Source organism: Lissotriton helveticus, chromosome 2_1 (genome assembly GCF_964261635.1).
Source record: "Lissotriton helveticus chromosome 2_1, aLisHel1.1, whole genome shotgun sequence".
NCBI lineage: Eukaryota > Metazoa > Chordata > Amphibia > Caudata > Salamandridae > Lissotriton > Lissotriton helveticus.
In genome coordinates this window covers 1,996,740,415-1,996,760,495 of record NC_136059.1, presented here as the reverse complement: position 1 = coordinate 1,996,760,495, position 20,081 = coordinate 1,996,740,415, and the positions used below count along the sequence as shown (strand labels likewise).

The 20,081-nt window shown below is 47.1% G+C and overlaps 1 protein-coding gene across 1 annotated transcript in view; it reads right to left on the bottom strand.

Moving 5' to 3' along the window:
• LOC144819000 (uncharacterized) overlaps window positions 1-20,081 on the bottom strand; it is a 752,739-nt gene that overhangs the window by 589,579 nt on the left and 143,079 nt on the right. Inside the window, exon 6 of the mRNA XM_078676962.1 lies at window positions 11,540-11,639. Within this exon, the coding sequence (XP_078533088.1) occupies window positions 11,540-11,639 (100 nt within the window). The remainder of the gene's footprint in view (window positions 1-11,539; window positions 11,640-20,081) is intronic.

The following is a 20,081-nucleotide window of genomic DNA, read 5'->3' as shown; positions in this document are numbered from 1 at the left end:
CACGGGCTGGTCGACAATCGCAACGGACGCCATATCCGGACCAGTATGCGACAAACGGAGGGGCCCGAAGTGGAGAAGGACAACCTAACGAAGACGCCGCGCCAGGATCCAGGTTTAGCTGCCTGATACCACACACAGACACTGAGACGGACAATGGGGGTAGCACTAATGTGTCGGACTCTGAGGACCAGACGGGACAATCCCTACACCCGTTGGTAGCTGCCATGCGAGAATTGGAACAAGGAGACACGGGCACGATGGAAGGCCAAGAAATAGCAACGCAAGACTCCCACTCCTGAAGAATCGTGGAACTGAGACTCTGAATTGCAGTTCTTGCACTGGGACACGCAAGTGGCTATCATTCTGTTTTTCTTCGCTTTGGGGTAGTATCCTACCTTTTGTTTTTCAGTTGAACTATCTTAGCACAGGTCGCGTATCACGACCCGGCTTGGCCCACCCAGTTCATACCGGGACTGTTAACTATTGAAGGGCCACTTGAGAGTTCCAGTGGATACAATAGACTTTCTTTAGTTGGGGTTGTTGGGGGGAGGGCGACAGACCTTCAATACCCGGCACTCCTAGCCGTCAATGTTTGCACGGGTGGGATGGCGGGGAGGTGGAGGTGGGGTGGGGGAGGGGGGGAATGAGGGTGTTCACATAGTTTGGTTGTCGGGAAATGGGGTGGAGGGAGGGGGATGCAGTTAGTTAAACACAGTCATGATCAATGGTGCAGCATGTTCTTCTTCGACCAGGGCGACTGTCCGCACCTCCTGAAAGGCACTGCAATATGGCAGATACATCAATGGCGCAATCTATAGTCCGTGAGAAACTCAGCGTGCTGACTTGGAATGTGCATGGCCTGGGTAACAAGATAAAACGGGGATTGGTGAGTAATTATCTCAAGAGGATAGGTCCAGACATAATTTTCCTACAAGAAACTCACCTTAAGGGCACCAATTGCGCTTGCTTAGCTAGGGGAAGGTACAAAGTCCTAGCGCATGCGGGATATACGACAGACTCCAGAGGAGTAGCGATCCTAATCAAGAACTCTTCCCCATTCCACATCACGCACACCTGGGGGTATCAGCTGGGAACCTGTGTGGGGGTCCAAGGGACATGGCGTAGATGCACCTACACGTTGGTATCTGTATACGCACCACCCAAGCTGCAGGCAAACACATTGAGGGCACTAGCCACCATACTCCTTGATTCAGCAGACACCTTTCAAATAGTGGGGGGTGACTTCAATGACGTGATGGATAGGGGACTCGACAGATCAGGCACACCGCTCACCCTGGAGAGCCAGACCCTGCTGGCCCAAATGGTCACCACTATAGGCCTGACTGACGTTTGGAGGTAGATCCACCCGGCCCAGGCAGCATATTCTTTCTACTCAGCGGCGCACAAAGTGTTCTCTAGATTAGACTACATATTCACGTCCAGACAGGAGATAGATATTGATGTCACAGCAGAATATATGGCGAGGGGACTCTCTGATCACTCGCCGCTCCTGGTGCAGATGGGGCAGACTAGGGGCATGAGACGGGACTCATGGCGCCTCTCTGCATGGGACCTTAAAAATAAGGAGATACTCAAGGGGGTGAGAGCAGATGCACGAGTATATCTGGCTGAAAACGAAGGGACAGTGGACTCGGCGGTGACCCTTTGGGAAGCCCTAAAGCCGGTGATGAGAGATAGAATACAAAGCAGATTGGGGGCGGAGAGAAGGAGATTACAAGAAGAGGTAGCGGCAGTTGAGTGCACCATAGTGGGACTAGAACGGGAGCATTTAACCACAAAGAGCGACGACACTCTGAGGAAGCTCCTGGACAATCACCGACAATACAGGGAGTTGGTGACTGGGGAGGCAAGGACGCAGAACCTGGCCACTCTTCACCGCCTTTACGACGTTGGAGATAAGTCGGGCAAACTGCTGGCGTGGCTTAGTCGCAAAGAACGGGCTGCGAGATGGGTGGAACATGTCCGTGATGCGAAGGGAGGGTTGGTTACCACAGATCCCCACATAGCGGATACTTTTGCGACCTACTACGAACAATTCTACACAGCCAGACAATTAGGCTCATGCGAGGAGGCGCTCCAATATTTGGCGCAAATCGACCTGCCTATGCTAGACTCGGAGACCCTCATAACTCTGGAGACTGACATCACTTTAGAGGAGGTTACAGTGGCCATCGCGGGGCTAAAACCGGGGAAAACACCGGGACCGAATGGTTTCCCGGCGGAATTCTTCAAGGGGACTACGGATATATTGGCCGCACACTTGAGGAATCTCTTCCTAGAAGCATACCGGGAGAGAAGACTGCCCTCTGACCTATCGATGGCGACAATAATCCCAATCCACAAAGAGGATAAACCAAGGGAGGACTGTGCGTCTTACCGGCCTATTTCCCTTCTGAACACGGAGGTGAAGCTCCTTGCGACAGTCTTGGCGCAGCGGCTGAGATCGGTAGTTCCGGAGCTGATACACTTGGACCAAACGGGTTTCCTGCCCGACAGGGCCACGAAACTCAATCTTCGACGCACGCACAACTGGCTGCAGGAGGTGAGAGACAGGGAAACATCACACTGGTTTCTCTCCCTCGACGCCGAGAAGGCCTTCGACTCGGTGCACTGGCCGTTCTTAGAAGGCGTCTTACAAAAATTTGGCTTTGGACCCAAGTTTCGGGCATGGGTGCGCCTCCTCTACACCAACCCACGTGCTAAGGTAAGGGTGAATGGGAGACTGTCCCGCGAAATCCAAATTCAAAGAGGCACTCGTCAGGGCTGCCCTTTGTCACCCCTTCTGTTCACGCTAACGATTGAAACTCTGGCAGCCAGAATCCGACAGAACCAGCTAATTACGGGATTCAGGGTTACGGACGCGGACCAGACCCAAGAGAAACTATCTCTATACGCAGATGATGTCCTACTGTACATCACTAACCCTGACACCACCGTACCGGAACTATTCCTAGAACTGGACCGCTATGGACAATACTCAGGCTATGCCATAAACTGGCACAAGTCCGTCCTCTATGACCCCAGAGGGGGCACCCGAAGGGAGACATTGCCGGGTAGATTGACCATGACGGCGGAGGGTTTCCAATATCTGGGCGTCTACATTACCCTGGATAAGAGACTATCACTAACTAACAATGTAGAGAGGATAATGCAGAACTCCACCTCAGAATAGGAGCGCTGGCGACAATTGCCACTGACGCTCCTGAGTAGAGCTGCCATGTACAAAATGATTGTACTCCCCAAGTACTTGTATGCCCTGCAAAATGAGTACTATTTACTTCCAGAGAGCGTACTGAGCAGAATCCACTCTGACCTCCGGACTTTCTTATGGCTGGGCAAACACCCGAGGATAGCACTGACCACCCTTCAACGCCACCAGTACAGCGGAGGGATCTCACTCCCTAATCTTGAAGCCTATTATTGGGCGGAACACTTGACCCCCATCAACGAATGGTTACATGCCCCGGCAGATCATCCCACATATGCGCTGGAGCGACACAAGCTCGCCCCGCAGAACCTAATGACGTATCTGTATGGCGGCCCTGCAAAGACGGCACTGCTCCCGGCCACGAATATTACACTACGAGCCTGGACTAAGGCCACTAAGCGCACAGGCTGGGATAGGAAACCCACCCGGCAGACACCACTCTGGCATTGCAAGTGGCTATCTGAACTCCATAAGCTTAAAGGCTTTAAAAGGTGGGACGACATTGGGATTTCCACAGTTGGGGACGTGATCGCTAAAGGGGCGCTGAAACCCTTCCAGGTCCTGAAATCTGAATATGGGCTCCACCACTCACAGTTTTTTAAATACACTCAGTTCCGCCATGCGTGGAAGGCACAGAAGCTGCAACTGGAGGGTCTCGCGGAGTATGCTCCGCTAGAGGGTAGGCTACTACAGGAGCAGATACGAAGCAAGGCAGTCTCACTCACTTACAAAACGCTCACCAACAACATGCTGGGGGACCTAGCTAGGCTAAGAGACACTTGGGAGAAGGTGGTGGGAACACTTGAGGATATAGATTGGGACTTAGTGCTGATGCACCCACGCGAGGTGGCGATTAAGTCGCGACTCCGCCTCATTCAATATATAACGTGCTACATAGGACATACTATGATAGGGTGAGATTACACAAACTGGGGAGAGTAATGGATGCTAAGTGTCTCCGTTGTCAGACCGAAGACGGGGATTTCTATCACACACTATGGTCCTGTGAAGCTATATAAACCTACTGGAACCTCATATTTACGGAACTTAGAGACGTACTGGCCGTGCCTATTGCACGGGAGCCCAAACTGGCCCTCTTGGGAATGACTAACGATGTCGACCTCCCGCGTCCCTTGCTGGTGTTTCTGGTTCTAGCCCTAGTGGTAGCGAAGCGAGACATCGCTAAATACTGGGGAGTAGCGAACCCCCCGACTGTAGAGGAGTGGAGGAGAGGGCTAGACCTCTATATGGTGGCTAAACGGGTGACTTATAAATCACGGGGCTGCCCGAGAAAATTCAGAAAGGTATGGTCTAAGTGGCGACACTACCATGGGCTTGATGGGGGGGCTGGGGGAGGGAGGCACATGATACCTAAAAGCACTGCTGGGGGTGGTGGGGAGGGATAGGGACGCACGCGCAGAGTTTTTCTTTACCTGTTTACTAGGAGGGATGGATGATGTACACGTACAATATATTGACGTAACAGCAAAGTGTCAGTGGGGAGGGACAGGAGTGGGTCTAGGGGATTTTAAGCGACCAATGCCATGACTGTACTGTTGAGTTATTTCAAAAAATGCAAATAACAATGTTTATATAAAAAAAAAAAAAGTTGCGCAAACGGCTGACTGTGGCTGAATGTTGACGCTACGCCAGCAGATGATTCGCTTTTTATACTCGCTTATTGATGCAACAATAAAAACAATTTTAAAAAAAAATGCTGCAGCTAAGCTGCTCTTCTGTTTATTGAAATCTGCCTCAGTCTCTCACCTACTTCAGGTAAAACAAGCATTGGCATAGCCAAAAGGTCTCGCCTTTGGGACCTTATAAGTGTTTAGCCATGCAACAGTTGATGTTGTTGCACCAAGGTTATAGTGCTGCATTACTAAATACTTATAAGGCGAGACCCCAAGTTGGAGAACATTAACTACAGGCTTTTTAATGGCCCTCCCAGCCTCATTATGATATAATCGGAGTCCACAATATATCATATGCCAATTTACTACCAGATTCCCCAACATAAGCCGGACTGACATAATATAGTACAGGGCCTATCGAACATTGCAGGCAGTTGCAGACCGAGATGCAGGCTATACCAGCCTGCTTAACTAATCACTCAATACAGACCCAACAGTGCTGCAGAGAGAACTACCATGCAATCCTGGCCACCAGAGGATTCCAACCCAGTGCTCCCAACAGGTCCTGAATAGTCACATACTGTGAGCACCAATATCCCAAAATGTCAGTGAAATAAGCGATGATTACAATACAGTGTCTCTTGGGTAAATCTCCGTACTTGACATCTCATAATGGCAACCATATAAAGGAGGACTTTAATGAAGTCTATCCGTGTAGATATCGGACTCCCCTCACCCTTTTTCTACACAGATTACCTCTCTGGAACATTAACATCTCAGAGCGGACAACCTCCTGCCAAGTCCAACACAGCAAATCAGATTGAAAACATAAAAGAAAAAAAAATACCATCACATTGAAGCGAGTTGCAGAGCCAATCGTAAATGACAGCATACTAAAAACTACAAAAACGCTGGTCAATCTCATAATGCGTTACCCATCAGGCCCTCACACTGCTAAGAACTACGTCCCAAAGCATAACTGTACCTCAGTAGCATCGCGCACAACATGGAAGCATTTCCAACGCAGGTTGAAAGCAAAAACAGCACCCTGTATGTGTGTCTGGCAGGTTCCATGAAGGGTACACAAACATTCAAAACATGGGAACACCACATGTTAATAAATGAAACCACACCTACAGTGCGCTTTGTAAAGGACCACCATATAAAGCATAGGAACAAATCCTGTGTCTAAGAGGAACTGTGTCATGAATGACAGCAGCCTTTTCATAAAGGAACTACCACTCAACTGGATCCAGTCCAGCTCGCAAACCTTTTCCTCAGGGGTGAGGGGTGCAAAAAGTACATTGTGGGGCATGCCCGAGTGCTGCATCGTTAGCGGGGCAAGCCCAGAGAGGTGGGGTGGGTGTAGTAAGGATGTTGAGGAAACAGCAGTTAAGTTTCAGAGGTTTATCTCAGGGTTTACATAAACCCAAGAACACAAGCCCCGGCGTCTGTGAGGAACCACCAGTAACTGACAAACATTGCAGTGAGCCACGCAGACACGGTTCCAATCGAAAGTATGTAACTCATGTTGTATTGCAATAAGTTATCCTCGTGATAGAGGTGCATGAGGATACTTCACCCTAAAACTTAGTAAACAAAGAATACAAGCAGATATAATGCATGTTATGATGCCATCAAGTGGCCACTTTTGATATTACAAGCATTGGTATAAACACAATGGCATGTTAATGCTTGCACTCGTGCTTGTGCTGGCATCCACGACAGCGAGCAGCGGCACGCAGGCCATATGTTTTCAATTAGCACGCGCCACTGTTCGCTCACCGCAAGGTGGATGCCGTACAAGCACGAGTGCTTGAAAAGGATCAGACCAATTTCTAAAGGTCATCTCCTAGAGCCGCGCATGTGCACTGCCTAGGCGAGACCTAAAAAACTGACTCCGGGTTATTAAGCGCACTGAGTTTAAAGCATTGTGCTTTACATGTATGACCAAACAGTGCCTAGGACCTCGCTGTATTCAGGAAATTGTGGTCCCTTATCAGCCAACCCGCGGCCTGAGATCCTTGAACCAAACCTTGTTCTCGGTACTGAAGTTTTGCTTGACACATATAAAAGGTCGCTCTTTTGAATATCTCAACCCTAAACTGAAGAACTCTGTTCCTGCAGCTTTATGGAATTGTAATTCATTACTGTTCTTCCGCAAAGGTCTGAAGACCTGGCTATTTTAGTCTACTGCATCTGACGCCTTACCTACGAGTGACCTGCACCGGGAAACCGTTTTTGGGTAGCTGTGCGCATTACAAGTTGCTTATAACATAACAAACTGGGTTTGCCAATGTTTGTTTGTGTTTGCTAGGGGGCATGTTTGTTTCAGCGACTTCATTTTCATCATCAGTCTCATACCCAGAGCGAGAGGGAAAGGCAGGGAGCGGAAGAGAAAGTAAGCAAACACTGACAAAGGTACAAAGCAAATATGAAAAAGAACCTGCATGAGCGAGCTTAAATGAGAGCCGTACAGGGCTGCAACTAAGAATAGGCAGCTTTTATGGGCAGCATGTATGGGGATATGGGAGAGTGTGATGCCGAAACAGAGGGGGGGGAGGGTACACGACGCATCCAGGAGACATAGCCAAGTCAGGGCTAACATGGGTAAGGTATAGCAGAGGTAATTCTCATGCATTAGATGAAGGACCATAAGAGGGTGGGAAGTACAGGTAGTGAGCTGTATGTGGGGTTCTGTCCAAAGAATGAGTCACTTCAGAGAAAATTGGAGAAAAGCCATTGGGAGGAAGGGAACCGCACCGCACTGTGGGGTGGGGAGACGGTTAAACACAAAGTTCTTTGTCTATGTAAATGTATACATGTATAAATGTGATGCACGGACGGACACAGGCTTGACCAATGTTATTCAAACAACATGCTAAATCTGTGTGAAACAAAAGTCAATAAAAAGATAATAATAAAAAAAAAGAATAAGCAGTCATGGTATTCGACAATGTCAGGATTTGGCAGTATTGATGGCGGGCTCTTAATAAAAACTTTAGCGCATGCACTTATTTTGTATTTATTTATTAATTATTTCAAATTAGGCACTGCTGCAGGCTGTCCTTCTCCATGGGGGACATGGCAGTCCCTGCTCAGTCTTGCTCTCAGGATCCTCCTACTATAAACCAGTGTCGCCATTTTGGTGGGGGTAGGTGCCATCCCCTGCCTCTGTTCAGTAGATTCCCATAGCCAGCAACACCTTCACCATCTTCTGGTATGCTGGTTGTTGCCTAGCAACTGTAGCCTGATCTATGCCTCAGTCTGGAATTAATCTACATACATTTCCTGATGAGTACAAACGTGTCTAACCTTTATACTTCGTTTCAGAAACCAGTTTAAATAAGACAACGAAGATGCACATCTCCCTTTTTGGGAAGTGTCTTGGAATTCTGAATAAAACAGACTTTTGGAAGGATAAAATACCTGGCCTGGCCAGAAAAGGAGGGAAGATACAGGTTCCTTGAGGGAATAACCTGAATATCGTATGAACATCCAGGAAGAGAGGCCCTAGCAGAGTCGTACCACTGCTAGGTCACTGCTTTTCCATCACTGGAGGCCAAGTCTGGTTTCCTGGAGACCACTGTTGTTATGGCCTGTGGAAGAAGAGGGCCTTGGGATGCCCCGCAAGGCAATGAGCTGCCCTAAACACTGGAAGCTCTACACAAGGCCCAGCTGCCTGAAGTCCCAGAAGAGGAGTATCAATCATGTGAGTCACTGAACTACAGAACACTTCCCTTCTTCACACAGGCTCCAGTATACCCAGATCCCTTGGTGAGCCTGTACCTGAAATTTCCCAGACCCTCACCCTTATCCAATGTGGGATCTGAGAACACTGGCTGGCCATCCTGATTTCAGAACCATAACACCCATCTCCCTAGTTCTTAGGGGTTTGAAGATGTCACTGTTTGTAGATCCAGTCAACCCATAAAACCAATGTCCAGTGTCCAATTGGAGCTGGTGGAGCCTTGGGATTCAGTGAGTGTCATAATCCAATGAGTGTCTTATGCACCACAAAATATTGGCTACCATCTTCTGCTTTCGAGATTAGGTCGCCAAAATATTGGGACAACGGGATATGTCATAATGTGAACTAAGCCACGGCTATGCTACCATGTCTGGCTTACATACCAGTTTAGTCCTAATTGAGCTCTAACCCAAGCTCTGTCATATCTGAATACTGCTAATAAAACAGATTAACAATTACATTTGGTCGCAAGACACCTAGCAGCCTGAACTCCACCCATGACTGCTTGTGGCTAGGGTGGTCGATATCTGTTTTGGGTATGGATATTTTTGACTATTTTCAAACTGGAAACGCAGCTCCTTAGGCTTCAGCTCAGTAAACTGCTCAGGGCGAGGCACAACATAGCAAGGTAGCTACTAGTATTTTTTGTCTGGCACCTCCATCCCATTGAGCGAGTCACTGTCGGCAAACATTGACGTAAGCGCAGAGAGTTCTGAAGTCCCTCAAGTTGATTCTTTTGTAGCCCCATTGAATAACACCAGCCCTAGGACCGGTCATAAAAAATCTAGGGCAACACTAGCTCCCGCCCACCAAGCTCCCGCCTTCTGGAATCTCCTCCCTCTATCTATCAAATCCAGCCTCTCCCTCCTGAAATTTGGAAAATCTCTCAAAACTTACCTCTTCCCACCCCTTGGTTAACCACAGTGCTCACTCACGCCACCCCCTCACTCACTCAGCCTTAAAGCGCCATGAAGCCTCGGTGTTAGCGCGCTCTATAAATGGCACTTAACATAACACTTTTGAATGCTATGAAAACTAGCATTTGCAGTGCAATAGGTCTGGCATTTACGCAACTTTGAGCTATTGGCATTGTGAATGAAAATGCCTTTTATTTATGTATTGGTTTTTCAAACATAAATAAAAGCCATAGTCATTTACAATGCCCATAGCTTAAACTTGCGTAAATGCGAGACTTATTGCATTGCAAATACGTGTTTCCTATTTCTTGACATGCTGAAAGTGGCCGCCCACCATTTCCTTTTGTTTTTATTACTTTTGTTACAATCTCGGCACCGGTGTGGGTGCCACGATTGCAACGAAAGTAAAGAAATGGAACAGCACTTTTTTTCTATTTCTTACTTTTGATGCAATCGTGGCACACGTGCCTGTGCCGAGATTGTAACAAAAGTAATGAAAACAAAAGGAAATGGCGGGCGGCCGCTTTTAGCATGTAAAGAAATAGGAAACAATGGACTTTTGAAATGTGGCAGGGGAGCGAAAAAAATTAATGCGAGGTTGGGAAGACACTAACAGCTGCTATGTTCACGGCACAAGCCCAATGAGTAAATATATATGAATATAAATGAACGCAATATAACAGCGTCCCAAGAGTGGTGTACCCCGAGTGAAAACATTAAAAAGCTGCGATCTCGGAACGGTGGGAAGGCGGGTAAACACAGCAGAAAGCGTGCATGGCACGCTGAATGTAGCAAAGCACGTTGTGCCTGCAAGTAAGAGAAACTCAATAAAGAAAATAGTGCTTAAAGACTAAATAAAGCATCCCGTGTAACAACCGAAGTAAAAGGGCCAGTCGCCATGTGAGGTTACAGATGAAGAAAAGGCGGTACTAAGGAGGGTCTAACAAGCCGATTTACAAATCAGAAGCCAGCATTTATGAAGGACAATGACACAAGCCAATGACAAACATGCGCGGAAAGTGGGCGGGGCTTCTATTCTGTTCTCCACTACAACAAGTCTCACAGAGCACCGCATGCGCGCAGACTCAAGGCTCGACCTAAAAACTGTGGTCCCATCTTAGCCCCAGAAGGCACGAACGACTTCTGTTTTCGTATTATCACATTTTAACTGTTTATCTTATTTGGCTCTAAATAAGACACTTATTCTTCTTCGAAGTTTCTGCACTGGCTGTGACTGAAATGTATCGAGTGTGGTTTACTGTGTCGTCCTCTATAGGAGCTTAGTTTCGAACCCGCGCCGCCTTCAACAGTTAGACTTTACTGTTCGCCTTTGGTACAAAGGCAAAATCAAATGCCCAAAGGCAGCAACTTTAGTATCCAATTGCACTGCAGTTGTATTGGTGTTTGTAAGGCAGCAGTTGTAAACTGTACCCTCACATGCAATACAACTCAGTAAACATAGATTCCCAGGTAGCCTATAAAGAGGCCTCACCCCATCCAATGAAAGAAACACATGTAGGAAAACTTCTCGTAAAAGACCAAGTTTGAGAGAAACAAATGAGAAGACCTCTACTGAATAGGGACAGAATGATATGAAGCACTCAGGTGGCGCTAATTTGCACTGAAGCGCTAATACTTAGTAAGATGTTACATTTTTGAAAAGGTCCATAGATGACCAGGTATTAACATGAATAATGATAGCTTGTCAACAAACTTAAAGCGGAGTTCTTGACTTTTTTGAAGCAGTCATTGGCATTTTGTGTAAACAAAAGTCAATGTTTATTTGTTGTCTATGTAGACAAAACACAAACATTGATATTCACAGGTGCGGACAGAAACACAAAACAGTGCCTCAATACAACAAGTAATACGATTTAAAGACTGAACTGAATTACAAAGCTCAAGCTTTCCAAACATATTTAGTGTCGTATTGCAGAGCCCGAAAAACAAGTCCCAAAGACTCTGTGAGAAAACCTTGCAAATTACAATAAAAGAACATTTGCCATACCGTGTGTACAAGCGGTCCCAACACAACACTGCTGTCAACACACCGCCCGGTCACTACAATATCAGCTCCAAGGTCCAGAGCCCTGCTAATTGGCCTGGCTCTGTAAAAGAAAAAAATAGAAAGGCTTACTCCTCAATCATTTACACGTGTATAATATTTTCAATATTGCCACATAATTTGGTTTTCCCCAGCTGCGTAATTCCAGTGGCCATGGCCATAAGTTAGAAATAACATCACAGAAAAAGAAAATATAAAGCTACTACTAAGATATCTTGATTGTATGCTCATTCCACTTACCTTTCTTGCAATGGCAACATCCTTCACACTGTTTCTGCCATAAATGTGTTTTCATCTCTTAAATACTGTGCGACAGGAGCTTACAGTATCAATGCGGCAGGGGTGTCTCAGGTTCCCCTTAAAGCGATGCATGCACAATAATAGCAGCCATTCATTGTGACCTCACCCCTGTCCTCAGGCACTTAAAGTACTCGAAGACAGCGGCATTACATAAGAAAGCTGGACAGGTAGGTTTGGATTGGGAGCCTGCAGACTCGTGTGATTTTGGTTTTCATCCACAAAGCGAACAGATGATGGTTTTCTGCTTGTGAATGGGCCTTGGGTGGGCCATGGGGCTGTCCCAGTAAGGACCTGACACACCCTCCAGACCCAGGCATGGCTCCAAGCATGGTGAGGCACCACAGACTGGTATGAGAAGCTGAAGAAGTGTGAGAAAAGGCCCAGTCATGTCTGTGTACTAATATAAAGGTGTGTAATAAATCTTTATTGCTTGATTACTTAAAATCATTGCAATCACAACAACTTCACATTGCAATCATCATAACTAGATTAATCATTACAAATTCCTTTACAAAGACATATTCCCAGTAGATATTATAAAAACTATACGATATATACAATTTTAAAACTTCTCAAAAGGATAAGATCCATTCACATAGCATCAATAATTATAAAATAATATTGCACATTTTATATTTTAAAAGTAACGTAGTGCATGGCATACTTTTCCATGTAAATATCCCAAAAATCTGTGAGACCAAAATGTTCTCAGGTACATTTCATGCATAAGTTAAATTTCAACGCTCTAATGTACATTTATTGCCTTAACAATCATATTTAAGTACATCATTTTACCATAAAGTGCTCATATGCAATTATTGCACTAACCATAACATTAAGTCAAATATAACGAACGTCAATTTTCAACAGTAGTGGCACATCTGTTTTTAGGATCCCTTATAACAATATTATTAAGTGATAATACCCGTATGCCAGATAGTACTGGAGATCTACCTTATTGTATCAAACATTCTTTCAACCGCCCTTAAAAATGTTACCAAGTGACACAATAACGGAATCGATTCCCCAGATAAAGACATGATTAATGCCTGACGAGCAGATCTAACCCCGCTCTCCAAGAAATAAGGTCTCAAAACTATACGTCGAAGCTTGAGCAACTTAGGGCACACACACACTATATGGACTAGAGTTTCCTGTGGCCAACCACAAAGTCTACAATTACAGTCCGGCCACTGCTTAATCCATGATTGTGTGCCCTCCTTAGTTGGGTTTAATGCCATACGCAATCTTAAAAACATATTTTTGAACTTTGCTGAGAAAAAAACATTCAAATACGGCTGAATACGTAGTGATTGGTATGAATTAATCACATACCATGCATAATTGTTCTCTGCTAAATCAATTTTGTCTAGTTTAAACGATTCAGTTTTAATAAGCTTTTTAAAAAATTAACTTATAATTAGGCATTTTCAGGTCTTGTAGTGCAATTTGCAGGCCGATGTCTCTTAGGGAGGTTAAAATAAAAGATCTCCATTGAGCCGCATAGACAGACTTGTCTATTTCTTGCCAACAAATGTTCCCTAAGGATGATGGATCTGATGCAGACAATGTTGCCATGCATTTTAAAAATACACCTTTTGATACCAGGCTCTGTCTCAATCAATCAATCAATCATTCAATCAATCATGACACATATAAAGCGCACTACATACCCGTGAGGTAGGTGGGGAGGGTGTTCCAGGTCTCTGGAGATTTTTCCTCTTTGACTACTTCACTCTAGTAGTTAAGAGCGAGGTAAGGGCCAGGCTTTTAATACTCTACGAAACTCCAGATGGTTCTAGTTTATTCTTAGTCTAGTGGGTAGTGCGTTCCGCATCTTACCAATTTTGACATGTGCTGCACCACGTTGCCCACAAAGAATGCCAAAAGTGGACACATTTCACACAGTCTATGAAGTGACTGACGGACGGCGGTAAACGAATTAGAGGGTTTAAGTTTAAGTGCACAGGTATCTTTGCCTGTTAACCCCTCCTGCCCCCAAGGGGAGAGGGCTTACCAGTCTCTCGTATAAGTTTCTATCAATGCCCTTATAGTTTGTGGGGAGGTGTATGCTGTGCATGGAGTGTGCATGACCAGGGCGCACCATGTACGTGTTTCTTGGGTCCCAAATTTTAAACTCTAAAGTTGCCTGGTGGTCTGGGGCAGATACACCTGCGCTCTTCCAGCCCAAAACTTGAGAGCTACCCCCCTTCTTCCTGTGTGGTGCTGCGCATAGAACAGCAGCCCGAGGCCTACGCTGTGTGGCGCCTGTCGCAGTCAATATTTATAAAAATCTTGAACATGCTATATAGTCCCACTCCAGCACTCAGTCTGCCCGCACTAATGAGACCGACCTCTCAGGGCCTCGGAAGGTTTCCCCTGGAACTGTGCCCAGGGCACCAGACCGCTCCGTTAACTCCACATGTTAACGCTGCTTTATCACGATGTGCAGTGCTTAATTTATTCAGTAATTGAATCCTTGATGCTGTATTTGAACGATTTTATTTTTTAGGATGGTGCTGCTTATTAATGTTGTGTGTGTTTCATACGATTTCGATGGCCCTGCAGTTTTTAAACCCGATATGCAAACAAATACATTAAACAAACAAAAACAACTAAAATGCAGTCAACTGACTAGACCAGATGGAAGACTTTTATTTGCAACATAAATGCACTTCCAGGAGCAAGGGCAGTACAGGTAACCTATCCGAAATAAGACTCACTTTCAAGTTATTAGACAGCACCTTAATGTTCACAGCCTGCACAACACTGTTACGAGGGGAGAGCACCCCACAAGGAGGCCGGAAATCACCTTTCAGCCATGTCATTCTTGACATTCGATCGAGGATGTGCCACCGTGAACCTAATGAACGAAACTGAAGTTCCACCCTGAACACTCCCCTAAGAATGATGCCAGAATAGAAATACTTTGCGATTGTGTCACAGACCCTTAAAAACACCTTCTACTGACGTTTGAAGAGAACCTGAAAAAGTTCCTCTTACAAACAACAGCTCTTGTCTCTGTCACGGCTCAAGCGATTCGGGCGCCGCAATAGAATCTTCAAAATAAATGAACTCCTCTCCTGCCGTTTTAGAAGTGATGGCGAGCAGCGTGTATTAGCTTAAAAGTGCTTCGAGGCACATTCTGCGCTACATAAATATCTCCCCTCAATGAAAAAGAGAACCTATGTTTAAGTTAAGTAAAGAAAGGGCATACAAGTGTTGGCCCAAGATGACTATATACTGTGCGTTGTGTTTCATCTCTCAGTTTTTAAGCGTATAATGCCAAGCAGAGGCAGATAAAACAAAAAATGTAGTTACGCAATATCCATGATTCAAGGAAGTTATTTTATGCATTTCACAGGCAGAGAGAGGTTAGCGGATTACCAGTGGCCACGAAAAATGAAAGGGTACTTTTTGCTGACGTTGAATTATGTTAGAAAACAGACTGTTTAATTTAAACAGAAACGGACTTTCCAAAGAATAGCAGCTCAATAAATGTGTGTACTTGGTTTCCTGTTTTGTTTCGAAGATTTTCCAACTAATTAAAATTATTACAGACGGCAAACCATGTCCTCCCACCTAATGACGCTAGATGGCGGTCAAATCGCATCAAAACATATTCTGTTTTCCTTCGTTAACATAGTGGCGAAAACAAATATAAACCCAATGTGTCCATTTTGGATCTGTTTTCAGTTTATAAAAATAAACAGGTACACAAAAACCCGAACGGTAAACACGAGCAAAACTGCAGCGGCTTAAATGAAATAAAAAACGCACATTAGAAGGCATGGGCATGGTTCGTTTCCGGGGGGGGGGGGCAACATTTTAACTTCATCACCATCCTCTGACATGATTGAGCACAAGTATTAAATACTTTAAAAAAAAATCTAATAAGACAAAGAGCTTAAATAAACAAAGAAACCCATAGGGGGAAGAGAAAAATCTTGCGAGGCGCCACATCAGACGACCTGGCAACTACAATAAAACAGAGGGAAAATCTAAAAATGACCGGAAAAAAACAAAAACATTCTAAATCAGGTTGATGTGGTTTTAGAGCATGGGTACTCACAAACTTTCTCTCGGGGCCAAATTTAAAGTGTGGTTTGTGACCGAGGGCCGCACTGGTGGGGGCGGGGTCAGAGGCTACAGCAACAAAAAAACTATGACCATGAGGTTGAACACAGGTCCCTGCAGCGGACGCCTTTGTCCACTTGCCACCAGACCCGGCATACACACATCTTTCTTTCTTTCTTTTTTTTTTTTTTTTTTTTTTTTTTCTCTCTCTCTCTCTCTCTCTCTCTCTCTCTCTCTCTCTCTCTCTCTCTCTCTCTCTCTCTCTCTCTCTCTCTCTCTCTCTCTCTCTCTCTCTCTCTCCCTCTCTCCCTCCCTCCCTCCCTCCCTCCCTCCCTCCCTCTCCCTGTCTCCCTCTGTCTCACTCACTCTGTCTGTCTATCTCTCTCTCTCCCTCGCTCGCTCGCTCTGTCTCCCTCCCTCTCTCTCCCTGTCTCCCTCCCTCTCTCTCCCTCTGTCTCCCTCCCTCTGTCCCCCTCCCTCTGTCCCCCTCCCTCCCTCTGTCGCCCTCCTCCCTCTGTCTGTCTCCCTCTGTCTGCTTCCCTCTGTCTGTCGCCCTTTGTCTATTGCCCTCTGTCTGTCTCCCTCCCTCTGCCTCCCTCTCTCTCTCTCTGTCTCCTTCTCTGTCTCTCTCTCTCCCTCTCCCTCTCTCTGTCTCCCTCTGTCTCACTCACTCTGTCTATCTCGCTCTCCCTCGCTCTCTCTGTCTCCCTCCCTCTCTCTCCCTGTCTCCCTCTCTCCCTCTCTCTCCCTGTCTCCCTCCCTCTCTCTCCCTGTCTCCCTCCCTCTCTCTCCCCCTGTCTCCCTCCCCCTGTCTCCCTCCCTCTCTCTCCCTCCCTCTGTCTCCCTTCCTCTGTCTCCCTCCCTAATTTTCTCTCTCCCTCCCTCTGTCTGTCTCTCTCCCTCTGTCTGTCTACCTCCCTCTGTCACCCTCCTCCCTCTGTCTGTCTCCCTCTGTCTGTCGCCCTCTGTCCGTCGCCCTTTGTCTGTCTGTCTCCCTCTGTCTCCCTCCCTCCCTCTGTCTCCCTCCCTCTGTCTCCCTCTCTCTGTCTCCCTCTCTCTGTCTCACTCTGTCTCCCTCTCTTTGTCTCCCTCCCTCTGATTGTCTCCCTCTGTTTGTCCCCCTCTGTCTGTCGCCCTGTGTGTCGCCCTCTGTCTGTAGCCCTCTGACTGTCGCCCTCTGACTGTCGCCCTCTGACTGTCGCCCTCTGACTGTCACCCTTTGTCTGTCTCCCTCTGTCTCCCTCCCTCTCTCTGTCTCCCTCTTTCTCTCTGTCTCCCTCTCTATCTCACTCGGTCTCCCTCTCTTTGCCCCACTCCCTCTGATTGTCTCCCTCTGTGTGTCTCCCTCTGTGTGTCGCCCTCTGTGTGTCGCCCTCTGTCTGTCGCCCTCTGTCTGTCGCCCTCTGTCTGTCGCCCTCTGTCTGTCGCCCTCTGGCTGTCGCCCTCTGGCTGTCGCCCTCTGTCTGTCGCCCTCTGTCTGTCGCCCTCTGTCTGTCGCCCTCTGTCTGTCGCCCTCTGACTGTCGCCCTCTGACTGTCGCCCTCCCTCTGTCTCCCTCCCTCTGTCTCCCTCCCTCTGTCTCCCTCCCTCTGTCTCCCTCCCTCTGTCTCCCTCCCTGTGTCACCCTGTCTCTGTCACCCTGTCTGTCGCCCTCTGTCTGTCACCCTTTGACACCCTCTGCCTGTCTCCCTCTGTCTATTTCCCTCTGTCTGTCTCCCTCCCTCTGTCTCCCTCCCTCCCTCTATCTCCATCTCTCTCTCTCCCTCTCTCTGTCTCCCTCTGTCTCCCTCCCGCTCTCTCTCCCTCTGTCTCTCTGTCTGTCTTAGGGCCATATGAATCATAGTTCCGTTTTCCGAATTCAAAATAGCGAATTTTAAGGAATCGCTATTTGGAATTCGCAAAACGGTATGTATGTACAAAATCGCTTTTTAATAGCGATTCCTTACCATTCCTAATTTGCGATTAGCTAATTGCTAATCGCAAATTACCCATTCATTTCTATGGGCCAGGAGGCTAATCGCAAATTAGGAATTGTTTCAAGGGTGCAGGGGTGTCTCCAGAACACCCTGCTGCACCCCTGAAAAAGTCATTTGGGGGCATATGGCGCACATACATGCCCTAAGGGCATGTATGGGCGTCATATGGCTTCTTTGGTTTTTTGGAAAAAAGCTTTTTGAAAAGGATTCACAACTTACCACCAACTAGAAGTTGGTGGTAATTTGCGAATCCTTAATGGCATTTTTTTTAAATATTTCTTGTTTGATACATTGCATTTAAGGAATCGCAAAATTTGTGATTCCTTAAGTGCAATCACAAAATAAGGAATAGCAAATTTTGCTATTCCTTATTTTGCATCAAACATGTTTGATACATACCATTTATCACATTAGCATTCGCAAAGGCCGAAATTCGCAGAATTTCGGCTTTTGTGAATGCGAATTAGCTTGATACATATGGCCCTTAGTCTCTGCCTCTATCTGTCTGTCCCTGACCTGCCTCTATCTGTCTGTCTCTATTTGTCCCTGTTTCCCTCCCTCTCCGTCTCTCTGTCTGTCTCTGCGTGTCTTCCCCTGTCCCTGTCTCTGCCTCCATCTGTCTCTGTCTGTCTCTGTCTCCCTCCCTCTCTCTCTGTCTGTCTCCCCCCTCTCTGTCTCCCTCTCTCTCTCTCTCCCTCACTCTCTCTCTCTCTGTCTCCCTCTGTCTCACTCACTCTGTCTGTCACCCTCTCTCTCTCTGTCTCCCTCCCTCTGTCTCCCTCCCTCAGTCTCTGTCCCTCAGTCTCCCTCCCTCCCTCTGCCTCCGTCCGACTGCCTCCCTCCCTCTCGGTCTCCCCCTCTCTCTGTCTCCCTCTGTCTCCCTCTGTCTCCCTCTCTAAGTCTCCCTCTCTGTCTGTCTCCTCTTCCTCCCTCCCTCTCTCAATCTTCCTCCCTCTCTCTCTCTGTCTCCCTGTCTTTCCCTCCCTCTCTGTCTCCCTCCCTCTGTCTGTCTGTGTGTCTCCCTCTGTCTCCCTGTCTGTCTCCCTCCCTCTGTCACCCCCCTACCTCTGTTTGTTGCCCTCTGTCTCCCTCGCTCTGTCTCCCACCCTCTCTTTCGCTCTCTGTGTCTCTCTCTCTCTCTGTCTCCCGCCCTATCTGTCTCCCTCTCTCTCTGTCTCCCTCTGTCTGTCTCTGTCTCCCTCCCTTGGTCTCCCTCCCTCGGTCTCCTTCCCTCGGTCTCCCTTCCTCTGTCTCCCTCCCTCTGTATCCCTCCCTCTCTCTCCCACCCTATCTGTCTCCCTCTCTCTCTGTCTCCCTCTGTCTCCCTCCCTGGCTCCCTCCCTGTCTCCCTCCCTCTGCCTCCCTCTCTCTCTGTCTCCCTCTGCCTCTGTCTCCCTCTTTCTGTCTCCCTCTCTCTTAGTCTCCCTCTCTCTTAGTCTCCCTCTCTCTGTCCCCCTCTCTCTGTCTCCCTCTCTTTCCCTCTCTCTCTGTCTCCCTCCCTCTGTCTGTCTGTCTCTGTCTGTCTCCCACCCTGTATCACCCTCTATCTGTCTCCCACTCTGTCTATCTCCCTCCCTCTGTTGCCCCTTCCCTCTGTCTGTCTCCCTCTGTTTGTCGCCCTCTGTCTCCCTCCGTCTCCCTCCCTCATTGTGTTTATCTATAATTATGTTCCCCCCTCTCGCCTCTTTTCCTATCTTCTCTCGTCAATCATTTCTCCCTCTTTCCTCCCCCTCTCCGTTTGTCTCTACTCCCCACTACGTCTCTTACTTTTCCTTTTGGCTCTGTCTCTCTCTTTATCTCTCCTCTGCTCTTACGTCTCCCTTGGCCTCAACATGGAGGGTTAGTTACATTTTTCACTACATTGTCAAAATCGAATTTTCATTTTTCCCCATTTTTAGTCATTTTGTTCTTTAAATGCAGTTATTTCAGTCCTTAGTGTTTTTTCCGGACTTTTTCCACTGTTAGCTGTATACAGCATTCTCCCCATTGCACAAACGGATGGAATTTCATAAGAAAGTTTCAATTTCAATCCGGTCTGTCACTTCACAGTTTTAAAACTAAGAATGTTTGCACTAGCCCCGCTCCCCAAACGCCCCCACCCGCGCCCCGTAGCTTTTTATCTGATCGTTGTG